Source organism: Saccopteryx leptura, chromosome 1 (assembly GCF_036850995.1).
Source record: "Saccopteryx leptura isolate mSacLep1 chromosome 1, mSacLep1_pri_phased_curated, whole genome shotgun sequence".
Classification (NCBI taxonomy): domain Eukaryota; kingdom Metazoa; phylum Chordata; class Mammalia; order Chiroptera; family Emballonuridae; genus Saccopteryx; species Saccopteryx leptura.
Genome location: NC_089503.1, coordinates 78701934 through 78716774, shown reverse-complemented (window position 1 = coordinate 78716774; position 14841 = coordinate 78701934). Strand labels below are relative to the sequence as shown.

The 14841-nt window shown below is 39.4% G+C and overlaps 1 protein-coding gene and 1 pseudogene across 2 annotated transcripts in view; both read left to right on the top strand.

Moving 5' to 3' along the window:
* The first annotated feature begins 3106 nt into the window (after positions 1–3106).
* SLC36A4 (solute carrier family 36 member 4) overlaps positions 3107–14841 on the top strand; it is a 41509-nt gene continuing 29774 nt past the window's right edge. Inside the window, exons 1-4 of one of the 2 annotated variants that reach the window (XM_066370592.1) lie at positions 3107–3282; positions 10612–10735; positions 11829–11919; positions 14103–14191. In XM_066370592.1, the coding sequence (XP_066226689.1) occupies positions 3231–3282; positions 10612–10735; positions 11829–11919; positions 14103–14191 (356 nt within the window). In that variant the 5' untranslated portion in view covers positions 3107–3230. Of the gene's footprint in view, positions 3283–10611; positions 10736–11828; positions 11920–14102; positions 14192–14841 lie in introns of those variants that run through there. The other variant, XM_066370600.1, reaches the window with a different exon arrangement.
* On the top strand, positions 7645–9406 carry LOC136389696 (eukaryotic translation initiation factor 2A pseudogene; annotated as a pseudogene).

Below are 14841 nucleotides of genomic sequence, written 5' to 3'. Positions count from 1 at the left end.
TCCACAGAGAAAGAATAAATAACTTACATTACTTCCGTTTTACTTATATTTAAGTCTGAACAATGTTTTATTTTTAAAAAATGACCAGATTCCCTCTGTTACATCCATCTAAGACTCACTCTTGACGCTTGTCTTGGTCACGTGATACATTTATCCATCCCACCCTAAAGGCCGGTCCGTGAAAATATTTTCTGACATTAAACCGGTCCGTGGCCCAAAAAAGGTTGGGGACTACTGTTTTAGATGACAGTATTTACGTAGGTATAAACAGATGGTTCATCTTGTAAGCAGATGACATAAAGTTATATCTACAAATATAGTACAGTAGAAATGTACACATATTTTTCCTTATGATTTTCTTAATAACATTTTCTTTTCTCTAGCTTACTTTATTGTAATAATAGAATAGATAATATATATAACATACAAAATATGTGTTAACCTACTGTTCATGTTATCAGTAATGCTCCTGGTCAACAGTAGGCTATTAGTAGTTAAGATTTGGGGGACTCAAAGTTATACATGGATCTCAGACTGTATGGAGGTTGCTGCCCCTAAAACCCAGTTGTTCAAGGGTCAACTGTATTTCCTCTCATGTATCTATAAGGCTATATGCAACAACTTGGAACACTTGCAGGGAATTCTACTAACCCTGTTGGGACAAAGACACAGGCAAAAAGATATAGTTGTTCACCTGCAGGGACTCATAGATAGCAGAGAAATAATTATTATACAAGGGGAGAGGTGTTACAACAGAGATATAAACAAAGTGCTGTGGGTACAAGGGAGGAATTAATTGAGATATGATCCAGGAAGTTAAAGTGAGGAAAGTTAAGAAAGAAATGACCAGGGTTCAAACAGTTTCTTTAAAGTCTCTGCTCTAATAGAGCTTTCCCCTAATGTATTTTCCGATGGCTTTAGGCAACTCCTGTGTTTTGGTCATTCGACCCCCGCTGGGGTCGCGACCCACAGGTTGAGAACCGCTGCCCTATACCCACTTCCAATTTACAAGACCTGGAGCAGGAGTTGCAGTAAATAGCTTCTCAAGTAGTGACACATGAAAACCATTATGTTCTTGAAATTTATGATCATCTCTATCACTTGGCTTATCTCCACGTCTCTGTGAACACACTGAGCATGGGTGCCTGCCTCAGCCCAAATTTCTCCAGAGAAGCCCTGGCTTCCACTATAGGTCAGGCCTTCTTCCTTCCACGCTGCCAGATCTGCTTTCCCTGGTGCTGAGATTGCAGGACAGTGACTTTTGATCCCTTTAGACATTCAGAGGATACTGTCTCTCTTTCAAGACACTGTCTCAAGTGTTCTCATTACAATGGGTGGTTTTATGGGCAATTACCTATCTGATGCCTGTTTTCTCTCCCACTGATCTCTGACCAGGTGCCACACCCTAACACAGTTTAGGGATTATACCTCCAGTTACATTCCAGGATGGAGTTCTTTTCCCTCTTTCTGCCTTACATCTTTGTTACATGTCAGGAACATTTTAAATAAAATCTTTCTTTGGGGTTTGCATATGTATGTGTATGAGTGATGGGTGTTGACCTAAGGAAAAACAAAGGTTTTTGGTAAACCATCATTAGCACTAGTGGAACCTGCAAAGGCTGCCCGGGGGAAAGATATAGATACTACGTAATTGTGTACTTTTTTTACTTTCAGAATTTTAAATATTTAACACCATCACCATATAGTTACACCAGTGATCCTAGAAATTAGACACTCCCCCCCACACTCAGTCCCCCCAAAAAACAACTTTTCTAGGAATACCTCCACTGAAATGAAACTGACAAGAAAATATGCTGTCTGGTGTCCTGACTTTAAAGAACTATGAAAAGATGGGGGAAAAATGAAACCAATTTCAAAATTAAAACTTTTTTTTTTCTTTCTATCCAAATGCTTGCTTCGTCCACTGATTCATCAAATATTTACTGGCACCCACCTGAGAGCGCCAGATCTGGTTGCAGATAAAATTCCATTTTACGAGGTAACTGTCCTCCTATGCCTTAATCCTCTTGTCCATAGAATGGATAGAAACATTAGAATTGGCCTGACCTGTGGTGGTGCAGTGGGATAAAGCATCGACCTGGAACACTGAGGTCACCAGTTCGAAACCTTGGGCTTGCCTGGTCAAGGCACATACGGGAGTTGATGCTTCCTGCTCCTCCCCCTTCTCTCTCTCTCTGTCTCTCTCTCTCTCTCACTCCTCTCTCTCTAAAAAATCAATAAATAAAATATTAAAAAGAAAAAGAAACATTAGAATTATCTCACAGGTTTCTCATCCGAATTAAATAAGGCAATGCATGTATAATGCATGAGTATTTGACACCGCATCAGTATAATTACTCTTAACCTTAATTTCCCTTCAGTGTTGCGGTTAAGTCAAACGTCTTTGAAGGGCACTGAAAAATCCTTAAAGTGAAGTTATTTGACTAAATTAAATTCTACCTGAGTGCATACTGTATTTCTGAATAGGGGACAGGGAGACGGATAACCAAGGAGTAGTCAGAAGTTCAATAGGGATATGGGCAAATCCCCTCCTACTTTGTATTCTCCAAGGCGTCCTTGGAAAGGGGGAGACAGAGGGGCATGAGAGGCATTTATTTGTTGTCCCACTTAGTTGTGCATTCACTGACCGTTTCCCCTTTGTGTCCTGACCTGAGATTGAAGCTCTAACCAGCTGAGCACCGGCCAGGGCCTCCTTGGTTGATTCTTGCCGCTGCCCCGACTAGGGATGAAACCGCAACCCTGGCGCACCCAGAGGACGCTTAACCATCCCGCTACTCGGACAGGACGCCAAGGTGTCTTATGGAATGCTAACGGCTTGCAAATAGTTGGGCTCCTCAAAATTAAGTTCATGGTCATCTTCAAAGACACCCCTCTCCTCCCATCCCCAGTTATCTCCAAACCGCACCTCTCTGCCCTTACTCCGCTTTGCTCCAGGCCGGCCTCCCCTCGCGCGGGTCGGCTGCCCTAGGGCCCTTCCCTGACAGCTGCCTCCGCGCCCCGGGAGGGCCCCTCTCGCCCAGCGTCGGGGCGGGGCGGGGCGGGGCCGGGCCGCCCCACTGCGCATGTCTCTCGTGGCGCAGGCGGGTGCACCGTGGCCAGAGGCGGGCGCCGGCGTAGGTCCTCTCAGCTCGGGAGCGCTCGGCCCGACACCGGCACGCAGCGGCGGGAGAACGCGCCTCGGGCGGCGGCGTCCTGGAGACCTCCGAGAGATGGAAGCGGCGGCGCCGGCGGCGGCCGAGGCGGCGGGGCACGAGGAGCTAGGTGGGTGCTGCGCGGCAGGGGCGTGAGCCGACGTGGCGCGGGGCTGCGCATCCGTGGGAAAGCCGAGGCTTCCGGCCTGCGCTCGGCCTGGCGGCGGAGGCGAGTGCGGGCGCCCGGCCCGCCGACCCTGCCCCACGCGCCCGGCCCCGCCGACCGTGCCCCACGCGCCTGGCCCCGCCGACCGTGCCCCACGCGCCTGGCCCCGCCGCGTCCGGGTCAGGTTGCCTGTCTCTGGACAGGGAGAGAAGCCGGGTGTCTTCATTTCTTCTTTTGTTTTGTTTTTTGTTTGTTTTTTGGGGCAGGGCTCCTGGTACTGAGGGTCTGGCACGGGTTTGAGTTTAACACCTAGCAGGGCAGAGCTCCCCGGGACATTTGGGATGACCTGAGGCTTGGGAGCTGACTGAGCTCGCTGTCAGGGCCTACGGAGGGCGTCAGAATGGGCGTGTGTCTGTGAGTGTGTATGTGGTCAACGAAGAGAACACTTGAACCTTTGTGGATTTAAGAAGAGATTTGTATTTGGGCCCATCAGAGGGTGTTGCCGGAGAGCAGAGTTCCAAGAAGCCTTACCTTTAGGCGGGTGAGGGGAAGCTCATAGGCAGAAGGGCAAAGGAAAATATAGCTACGCATGGGCAGTTTTAGTTCGTTATATACATTCAAGGGTTAACAGTTTTACAGCAGGTGGGGAGAATATACAGATAAGGTAGGGGCTCCAAGCACCTGTAGTTGGAAGTCCTGGGAAGTAATTATTTTTACATTTTTGTAAGGATGAAGAAAGAACAGGCACTTCATAATTATTTATTGTTTTAATTGGAACCTTTTGAGATTATGGTGACTAACCCCAGGGAAGATCTTGATTAGGAATTGACTGTGTTACTCAGTGAAGAGTAGCAGTAAGACACCCTTTCCCGACAGAGACTTGACTTGGGGGGCTGAATACACAATATGGTGTACAGAGGTGTGTTGTAAATTGGGCATCTGAAACTTGTATAATTATGTTAACCGGTATCACCCCAATAAATTCAATTATACATATAAAGAAGACACTCTTTCCTTCCTCAGTGTGTGTATTGGGGGTGTGGTGCACTGTTTGTACACATCGTTATGGTTTCCTCGCTGTCAAAAGGAAAACAAAAGTAAGGATCAGGGTAGTAATGATATTGTTCTCCTAGTTATGCATTATACAGTCCGTAAAGTCATGGTGCACTTTTGACCAGTCACAGGAAAGCAACAAAAGACGATAAAAATATGAAATCTGCACCAAATAAAAGGAAAACCCTCCTAGTTTCTGTAGGATGATGTGGCAGCATGTGCGCATGTGTAGATGATGACATAACACCGTGTATACAGCGGAGCAGCCCAGGGCCAGGGCAGTGGAGATGTGGATGGTACAGAGGAAAGTTCAGTGTGTTCTATGGCTTGCTAAATTCGAATCCGTGACCAAAGTGCAACGTGAATATTGGTGTGTTTATAATGAAGCACCACCACATAGGAATAACATTACTCGGTGGGATAAGCAGTTGAAGGAAACCAGCAGTTTGGTGGAGAAACCTGTTCTGGTAGGCCATCAGTCAGTGACGAGTCTGTAGAGGCTATACGGGATAGCTACCTAAGGAGCCCTAAAAAATCTGTGCCTGCGCCCACTTCGAACTGCACTGAATAGGTATGAAACTGGGAGAGTTTTCCTTTTATTTGATGTAGATTTCACATTTCTATCGTCTTTTGTTGCTTTCCTGTGACCGGACAAAAGTGCACCTTGACTTACGGACTCACTGTATTTAGGAATATTTTTAATTTGATGCTTGATGATTAAAAATGAGTTGAGCTTGAAAGAAATACTTGATTATAGGAGCAAATTGGCTTGCATTCCTGTAATAATGTGTAGGGCACTTCAGTCTGATTTCTTCTTGTAAGTCATAATCCTAGTAGAAATAAACAGCATTTTAATGCATGTGTGCTCTGGGTCACATAGTGTGCTAAGTAAGTGCTGTACATGTGCAATGACTCTTGTAACCCTCACAACAACGGGGTGAGGTAAGTGCTGCTGTTACTCCCGTTTTATAGATAAAGTAATTGACTCCCATTAATGGCAGAACCCACATATAAACCCAGGTTTATCTGACTGTTTTAAATGCATTAATAACCCATCTAGGTCAGGATATTGGGAAATGTGCATTCTCATGCACAGTATTATATATTTATCCTTAAAAGTGCACATGTCCTTTGAGCCAGCAATTCTACTTCTAAAAATATTTCCCAAGGAAATAAGTCATGTAACAAATACTTATATCAAGAGATGTTCATTTCATTATTTATAGTAAAGAAAGGCTGGTATCTGTCTAAATGTTCAGTTCAAGAAAGTTGTTTAGTTAAATTGCGGTATTGCTGTATACCCAGGTACTGAATAGCCATTAAAAGTAATATAGGATGATAGTCACCATATACATTTTTATTAACTGAAAAAAAAGGTTGCCGATTATTTTAATTTTTAAAAATATGTCTTATCGTTAATTCAACAGATTTATTCAGCTGCTTCTATGTGCCAGGCACTGTTTTAGGCACATGGGATAAGTTCATGAACAAAACAGATCAAGATTCCGGCTCTCATGGAGCTTATATTCCAGTAGGAGGAAGCAGACAATAGTCAGTTAATTATATAGTACATTTGATAGATGAAAAGTGGTATGGGAAAAAAAGAGCAGATTAAGGGAAATCAGGAGTGAGGGTGGGGACTGGGTAGTTTATAGTATTGTACAGAGTGGTCAGGATGGACCTATTGAAAACGTGAGATTTGAACAAAGACTTGGAAGAAGTGAGGTAATTAGTCAAGTAGATAGATAGCTGGAGAAAGACCATTCCAGGCTGAAAGAACAGCTAGAGTAGAGACAGAAGGATCAAGGAGGCCAAGGTGGCTGAAGCAGAAGGATCAAGGTGGTGATAAGGCCAGATGAGGTAGCATCTTAGAGGTCATGTGAAAACTGTGGCTTTTACTTTGAGAGAATGGGGAGCTTAGCTAGGTTTCAGCAGAGGAGTGACAGGATCTGACTTAAATTCTAAAAGGATTGCACTGGTTGCTGTGTGAAGAATAGACTGTAAAGGGCAAAAGTAGAAGGAGAAGGGTATTTTAGCAATTCAAGAAAGGGATTTACATGTCTTTCACAGCTGTGTGGGAGTAGCAGAGGGAGTGGAGAGAAATGGTTAGGCTCTGGATTTATTTTGAAACTAGAACCAGAATGAGTTTTCTAACAGATGGATGAGAGACAAGGAATTGGGATCAACTGAGATGTTATAGTGGTTTATAATGTCTTTAATGTTTATAATAGTCTTTGATGTTTCTTTCTTCACGAGGAGCAATTTCATTTCCTTCTCTTTGAGATGTGAGCTCGATTTAGTAACTTGCCTCTAATGAATAGATCATGGTGGAAGTGAAAAAAATGTGTGACTTCACAGCTACATCCTAACTGGCATGGTGCCTCTGCTCTCTCTCTCTCAGAGTCACTCACTTGGGAGGAGGCCAGCTACCATGTTGTAAGAATACTTAAGCAGCCACAGGAAAGGCCCATGTTGTATAAAACAGAGTCCTCCTGACAACAGCCATAAATTGTTACACGGCAGTAGATAACCAGCCCAGATGGGGAAAAGCCCAGGAGGGGCAGGTTGGTGGTGAAGACTGGGAGTGCAGTTTGGGGAAATGTTAAGTTCGAGGTGTTTGTTAGACATAAAAGTGCAGCTGTCAAGTAGTAGGCAATTGGATTATGTCTAGAGTGAGAGAGCGAGGGCTGGTCTGAAGATACATAATATTTGGAAGTCATGAGCTATAAAGCTGTGGGACTAAATGAGAACATATGAAAATGTGTTTGTTTATACTTCAAAATGTTACCTATGGTCATTAGGGCCAGGGATGAGGTAATTTTAATTACAAGAATATTGCTTATCTATACATTTCCTGACTTTCTACATGACCAAATATCTCATTTAAAAAAGAATTTTAAAAAATTATGTGTCTATGTCAAAAGCACCGATAGAGACATTAAGATACAGGGAGTGGTGTATATCAATCTATGTTTTAGCATGCCATACAGGTCGTTCTGATGCAAGCATGACTAAAGAATGAACTTCTTCTAGCCAAGAGATGATTGAGGAAATTTTGGCAGAGGACTGACAGCAAGCATTTAATATGTTGATTGTAGGTATAAGTCTAAGGTATGGGTGAGGACATGATTGGGATAACAGTATGAACAGCATTGTATATATATTGCTAAAGTAGAAAGAATACAACTAAAAAATGAGACAATAGAGACACAGAAAGGCAAAAGTAGAATAAGACCGTTAATGGTTGTGTAGGTAATAGGTAAAAGTCAGAGAATGCCATTTAAAACGGACAGACAAGCTCATGTCAGAACAAAACAGCACCTTGCACACACTCCAGACGGTACAAAAGGACTGTACCAGGGTAATGGACCATATAGAAAGTACAGTATTTCCACGGGAATCTGGGAAAAATGGCAAAGTTCTTACTTTTAGTAAGGATAGGACCTTGTTTGCCTGGGGCAACAGAGAAGAAAATATTATCAATGTCACTAACAATACCTCTTCCATCTCCCAAAGACAGTTTTCCTTGAGTTCTCACCAAAAAACACTGTCCTGGCAACGTGGCAGCCTTACAAAGATGCTTCCAAAGATGGCACAGCTGTGGTTCCCAACTTTATAATGTAAAAACTGGGACATATTTGTCCTGACCTATGGTAGTGCACTTGTCTGGTCAAGGCACATATGGGAGTTGATGCTTTCTGCTCCTCCTTTCTCTCTCTCTCTCTCTCTCTCTCTCTCTCTCTCTCTCCTCTCTAAAGTGAAAACAAACAAACAGAAAAACTGGGACGTGTTTGAAGTCTTCCATCCAGGAAGAAAAATACTAAGTTGCTGTCCGTCCTGGTTAGAAATGAAATTATTTATGCCTGAAATATTAATTATGAAGTTCACTTCTTTGGAAACAATAATTTCAGTACAAGTGTAAGTTGCGTTTGCAAAAAATTACTGATTATCTGGATCCCCAACCATACATGGTGGCTGTCTTTGTTCCAGGAAGTAAGAGTGCATTTTCATTTGTTATATTGTATCTGTACCCCAACTTAGATGGACCTCAGGTAGCATTAGCCAATAAAAGTTTCTTTAAATAAGATGAGGTTACAATGCTATGGAATAAAAGAGCTACTGCTATACAAATGTTGTTGACAGAGCAGGAACCACTATGGGGCATAAATGCTTCATTACATTGTAATAAATGGAGAAGGTGCTCTAATGCAGTTACCAAAAAATGGCCCCATTATGATGGGCTTTGGAATACTAGTTCTCCTGAGTGTTATGCCATTTATGGTTTTATGCCTGCCAAAGTGACAATTCTCGACTTGAAATGTGATCCTGTGTCTTACTATGGAACTGGATCCTGTGTCTTACTATGGAACTGTCTTCACAATGCAGCCTGCTGTCACCCTCGTGGATATACTGTATAATTGTAATATGTAATACATAGCTGGATTTGGAAATCTGAGGGGACAAATGAAAGTGTGGATGTTAAAAACTATAAACATTTCTAAACCAGTGGCCTCTGATTCTACACATTATGCTTGGTGTCCAGATGGTGAGCATATTTTAATAGCCATATGTACTCCCAGGTTACGTGTTCATAATAGGTACAAGATTTGGCATTATATTGGCTCTGTCTTGCACAAGCATAATGTGCCATCAGATGCAGTATTATGGCAGGTTTCTTGGCAGGCATTTTTAGAAGGAATATCTCTAGCAAAAGAAGTAACTTCATATGCAGTTCCAAGCGACATACCCAAGAGCCTAAAGTTATAACAGGTTATGGACCCCAGCATTAAGAAATGGACCAATCACCAATTCCAAACTGCATGAGGAATCACCTCAATATGAAACCATAACCAGGAAATGATAAGCTGTTACCAAAAACAGCCCTTTAAAAATGAAAGATGAAGTTAAGAAAGCTGCAAAGCAGGAAGCAAAAGTGATGAGTTCAGATTTGGCACCTACTCCGACCCCAAAGAGCCAAGCATGAAATATTATCTCTCAGTCAACTTCCAGAGACATAGACAAAAAATTAAAATAAAATAAACAATGCAGTAGATAAATAAAAGTAGTGCATAACTATTAAACTACCTGAATTTGATAACTGTAGTGTGAATATTCAAGAAAATATTTTAGGGAATACATAGGGCACAGTGGCATGATATGTATAACCTCTCGAATAGTTTATAAAAAGTGCTATGTGCGAGAGAAAAAGCAAATATGGCAAAATATATACTAAAAGTTGGTGAGTTTATAAAGGATACTTAATCTTTTGTACTATTCTTGAAAATTTAATGTAAATGTGAAAATATTCCAAAGTAAAATGTTTTAAAAAGTTATATGTCAATCATTTCTTCCCAACTAAATCATTTAGATTGCTCCAGCTCCCTGTTATGTAGGTTTATTGTATTTGAATGGAACAAATTTTCATGTTTTTAAAATGTCCTGTACAGTACTTCAGACTTTCCTGATACATATCAGTCATCTCAATAAATCTGAATTTAGTGAATTTTACTAGAACAAGAAAGAACATTTTAATTGATAAGAATGGTGCTAGTGTTGTCTTTCTCCCAGAAAGGAGCAAAATCAGGCTAAAAATTGATAGATAAAAGAGCAAATTAAAAAAAAAAATTTCTATTGATGGGGAGTGGGGAAGGGGAAGAGAGAGAAGCATCAACTCATTGTTTCACTTAGTTATTCCCTTTAGTAGTATATCCATTGATTGCTTCTTGTTCCAGCTCAGACCAGGGATCTAACCTATGACCATGATGATGCTTTACCTACTGAGCAACCTGGCTAAGGGTAGAGCAAATTTTGATAATAAAATTTTAGTGATTGGAATAGCTTTGTAATTTTTTTACATATTTAAAAATATGATTCTTAGTTATGTATAAAAACTATTTGAAGCTATTGAGATGAAAATTCATTTGATTATTTCTTCACATTTCCCATCCCATAATTCTGTGATCATTCACTGTAAACCTCATGTAGACAAAGGAGAAAAAGTTTTGCATTGGGTACTTACGCTTTTCACTTTGTACTTCTTAGTCCAAACAAAATATCTAGTAAGTAAGTCTAGTTGTTTCTTTTTAAAGATACTAAAACTAAGGGTGTTAATGTGAATTAATTTAGGGTAGAAATAGTAAAGATGAGTACCAGTGGTATCTACTACTTATAAATTAATTTATACTAGCTTTAACTCAATTTTTAAAATAATAATGAAGTGCTTTGTTTTTCTTTTTAAAGATATGGATGTAATGAGGCCCTTAATAAATGAACAGAGTTTTGATGGGACATCAGATGAAGAACATGAGCAAGAGCTCCTGCCTGTTCAGAAGCATTACCAGCTTGATGATCAAGAGGGGATTTCGTAAGTGTTACAGTTGATATTCTCCTTTTCATTCAGTGTAGGTGTTGTAGGAATTTTCTATTGGCAAGGCACTTTATTAGATACTACAAAAGACACAAAGATGAGTAAGACATAGTCCCCACCCTCAAGGTGTTTTTAGTCTATTTGGGAAAGAAGTACATCTGAATTACAGAATAGTGTATAGAAGGAATTACTGCACTACAATGATGATACCTATCAAATATATGGATCTTGAAGGGAGATCTGATTGAGAAGAGTAGAAATTTTAAGAGATGTTGCTTCTGAAATGGTTAGGAAGTTAGACCTTGGTAGGTAGGTAGTATTGTTAATAAACCCCTCTTAATGCAGTGGAACTATTTTTAAACGTTTTTTATTTTATTGTCATTAATAGATTTGAGTAAGTTCTTATTCTGATGGTAATTTAACAGTTAAACAAACATTTTAATTGATAAGAATAGTATAAACTAAACAATTACAGACAAGCATTTTTATTTCATAAGTTTAAAATGTGTGCTGTTCTTTCTAGTTTATTTTTTTCTTGGTCAAGGGACCTCCTTTAAATACCGCTTGGAAACTTTTCTAAGGTGAAATCCCTTAGAGAGTTCATAAAGTCAAAAAGTTAATCCATATTTATTTTACCTGATGATACACATTCTTTTAGAACTTCTATGCTTTTTCTTTTAATTAACTTTCTCTTACCTTGAGCATAGATCACAGAGCAAATATGTTTAGTACCATGACTACATAATGTCAATGAATTGCTCTTACCAGCCTAGCTATAATCTTCAACATTGTTCAGAATATTTTAGCAACAGAATCTTATGAGAAAATTGCCTTTTCTTTATTACTTTAATATGTATAAAAATACTTAAATATCTCATTTACTCTCTGTAATAACCCTCTGTATTTTAAGTGGCAAAGATAGGACTTGAACCAAATATGATTTCTGGCTCATTTAACTTCTGATTGAATGGAAATGTTGATTCTTTTCCTAAATTAATTTTCAGTTGCCTTCTAAAACTAAAACTGTGATCATATGATTTGAATAGCATTTTTCCTAAAATGTTTAAATCTTACAACTTTTACTTTTCAGATTTATACAAACTCTTATGCATCTTCTTAAAGGAAATATTGGAACTGGCCTTTTAGGACTTCCATTGGCAATAAAAAATGCAGGCATAGTGGTAAGACTTATTATTGCACTGTCTAGTTAAGATGCAGTTATTAGTCTTAATTTACAGCAAAAACTATGATAAGCTAACATCTGATCTAGTCCAGTGATTTTCAACCTTTGTTTCTCATGCACTCATAAACTAATTACTAAAGAAAAAGGGGCCCTGACCTCTTCTCCCTTAGTAACTAATTTATTTGTGCCATGAGATGAAAATGGTTGTATTTAGTCAGGGGCACTGACCTTAGTAATTAGTGTGTGTTTGTGCCGTGGAAAAAAAGGTTGAAAATAACTGGTCAACTAAAAACATGGTCAGGTGACAATTCGTAATCATTTAGCTATTTGTGTTGATAAAGTTATGTGAACTATGGTAACAGTATCTAAAATGACAATTAATTACTGTTCATTTCTACCTAATTACTAATATATATCATTTGACAGAAAAATCCTAAAATAGTATTTGGTTTTTCCAGGTATATCCTATTATTCTTGGATTTACAGGGATTTAGGTGGTATACTCATTCAACAAATACATTGATAGAGCAGATAATTTGTACTAGTGAAATTTTATAGCTTTTTAGATTCAGAATAAATTATGTAGTTTTAGATTTAAAGAACAATAGTTAAGAAAAGGAATAACAATATCTTTTGAAAAAAAATATTTAAAGTATTGTTAGAACCAATTAGTGAAATTAGAGAGAATCTAGATAGGGAAGCATTCACTTATGAAGTAATTAAATTAGACTTAACCTTTTTTAAAATAACTAGTTTTCTCTCTCTTTTTTAAAATTTATTTATTTTTATTAAGTGAGAGGCAGGGAGGCAGAGACAGACTCCTCTGTATGCTGACTGGGGATCCATCCGGCAAGCCCTCTACCAAGCTATGCTCTGCCCATCTGGGGCTGCTGCTCTGTTGCTTGGCAACTGAGCTATTTTTAGTGCCCGAGGCAAGGCCATGGATCAATCCTCAGCGCTCAGGCCCAACTTGCTCAAACCATTTGAGCCATGGCTGAGGGAAGGGAAGAGAAAGAGAAAGAGAAAAAGAGAGAGAAGAGAAGGGTGCTCTGACTGGGAATTGAACCTGGGACTTCCACACGCTGGACCAGTGCTCTACTGCTGAACCATCTGGCCAGGGCCAATAACTAGTTTTCTAAAAAACAGTTTTAATTGTCACCTTTCTCTGCATTTGACTTTGTTTACCTTAACTTAAAGAAACAAAAATTTCTGATTATAAAATAAACTTTGGCAATATTTTATCTGTCTCAGTAATCCAAGAATAACTTTTAGTAAATAAGTACTTGAAATTTATGAACCACTTTTTCAAATAATTATTTTCCAGGCACAGTTTCTCACACATAGTAAGTGCTTAACAAACAATCTATAGAAGAAGTGTATCAGAATCCCAGGTCGAATAGTGCTTTATTTAGTCATTTAGATAATGATTCATAGTTGCATATAATTATTTTGATGGATCACTGGTAGTGATAGACTTGCCATCTCATGTTAAATGAGATGTATTCCATCCTACTTTGTTGCATATCTATACTCTGTATTCATAGGTTAAGAGAGCCAAGTTGATAAGATGGAATCATGTATAGTTTTCTTTTTTTTTTTTTCATTTTTCTGAAGCTGGAAACAGGGAGAGACAGTCAGACAGACTCCCGCATGCGCCCGACCGGGATCCACCCGGCATGCCCACCAGGGGCGATGCTCTGCCCACCAGGGGGGCGATGCTCTGCCCATCCTGGGCGTCGCCATATTGCGACCAGAGCCACTCTAGCATCTGAGGCAGAGGCCACAGAGCCATCCCCAGCGCCCGGGCCATCTTTGCTCCAATGGAGCCTTGGCTGCAGGAGGGGAAGAGAGAGACAGAGAGGAAAGCGCGGCGGAGGGGTGGAGAAGCAAATGGGCGCTTCTCCTGTGTGCCCTGGCCGGGAATCGAACCTGGGTCCTCCCCACGCTAGGCCGACACTCTACCGCTGAGCCAACCGGCCAGGGCCATGTATAGTTTTCTTATTACCGAAATTCAGTATCCAGTTTATTAAATTTCCCTTATGCAAATAATTATTTAATCATTTTGTCCAACAAATATTTATTCACTGTAAATGAGTAGTTTTTGTTTCATTGCTTATGTTTCATTGCAACTTAATTTTTGTTAAACTTAAATATTTAAACTTTATAATTTTTCCTTTACAGCTTGGACCAATCAGCCTTGTGTTTATAGGGATTATTTCTGTTCACTGTATGCACATTTTGGTACGTTGCAGTCACTTTCTATGTCAGAGGTAAATGTGGATTTGTTAAGTATATTTAATTTATTTTGAAGCTGTAGTTATTTAAAGCATTAGTCTTATATTTCTACTCTGCTTTGCAACTAGCAGTTATATTTTCTGTAATTTGTTATATACACAAGTTTAAGATAATGAATATGGAAAAAGATAGCATGATTGAAATCTGGCCAAAATCTATTTACATCTTTTAAAATATAGCCTTACTAGTGAAATCTGGTCAGAATACATTTACTTATTTTAAAATAAAGCCTTATTAGTGGAATAGAATGGTTTATTTTATTTAGTATAAATGAAAAAAAAATCAGGAAAGATCTCTGGGAAAATGGAGGAGACAGTACTTCTTTTAGTTACAGCGTAATGGTCTTCAACTTGTTAGTAATTCAGCTGGAGTGTGATGACTTTGGTGCTCTTTGCTGATATGTGGGTTGATAGATTGTTCATAAAATAATTTTCTTTTTTCTTTGTATCATGAAATGCTTCTACAGACCAATGGCTCAACTTTTAAAAAATAAATGTTGTCTTTTCTAGTAAACTAATATTCTAATCTTAACTCTTTGTTGTTTTAAATGTTCTTAAACTTTGGGCAAGTAGTTTATGATCTTTAAATAACAATGTATACTTGAAAAAAGTGGGAGAGGACATGC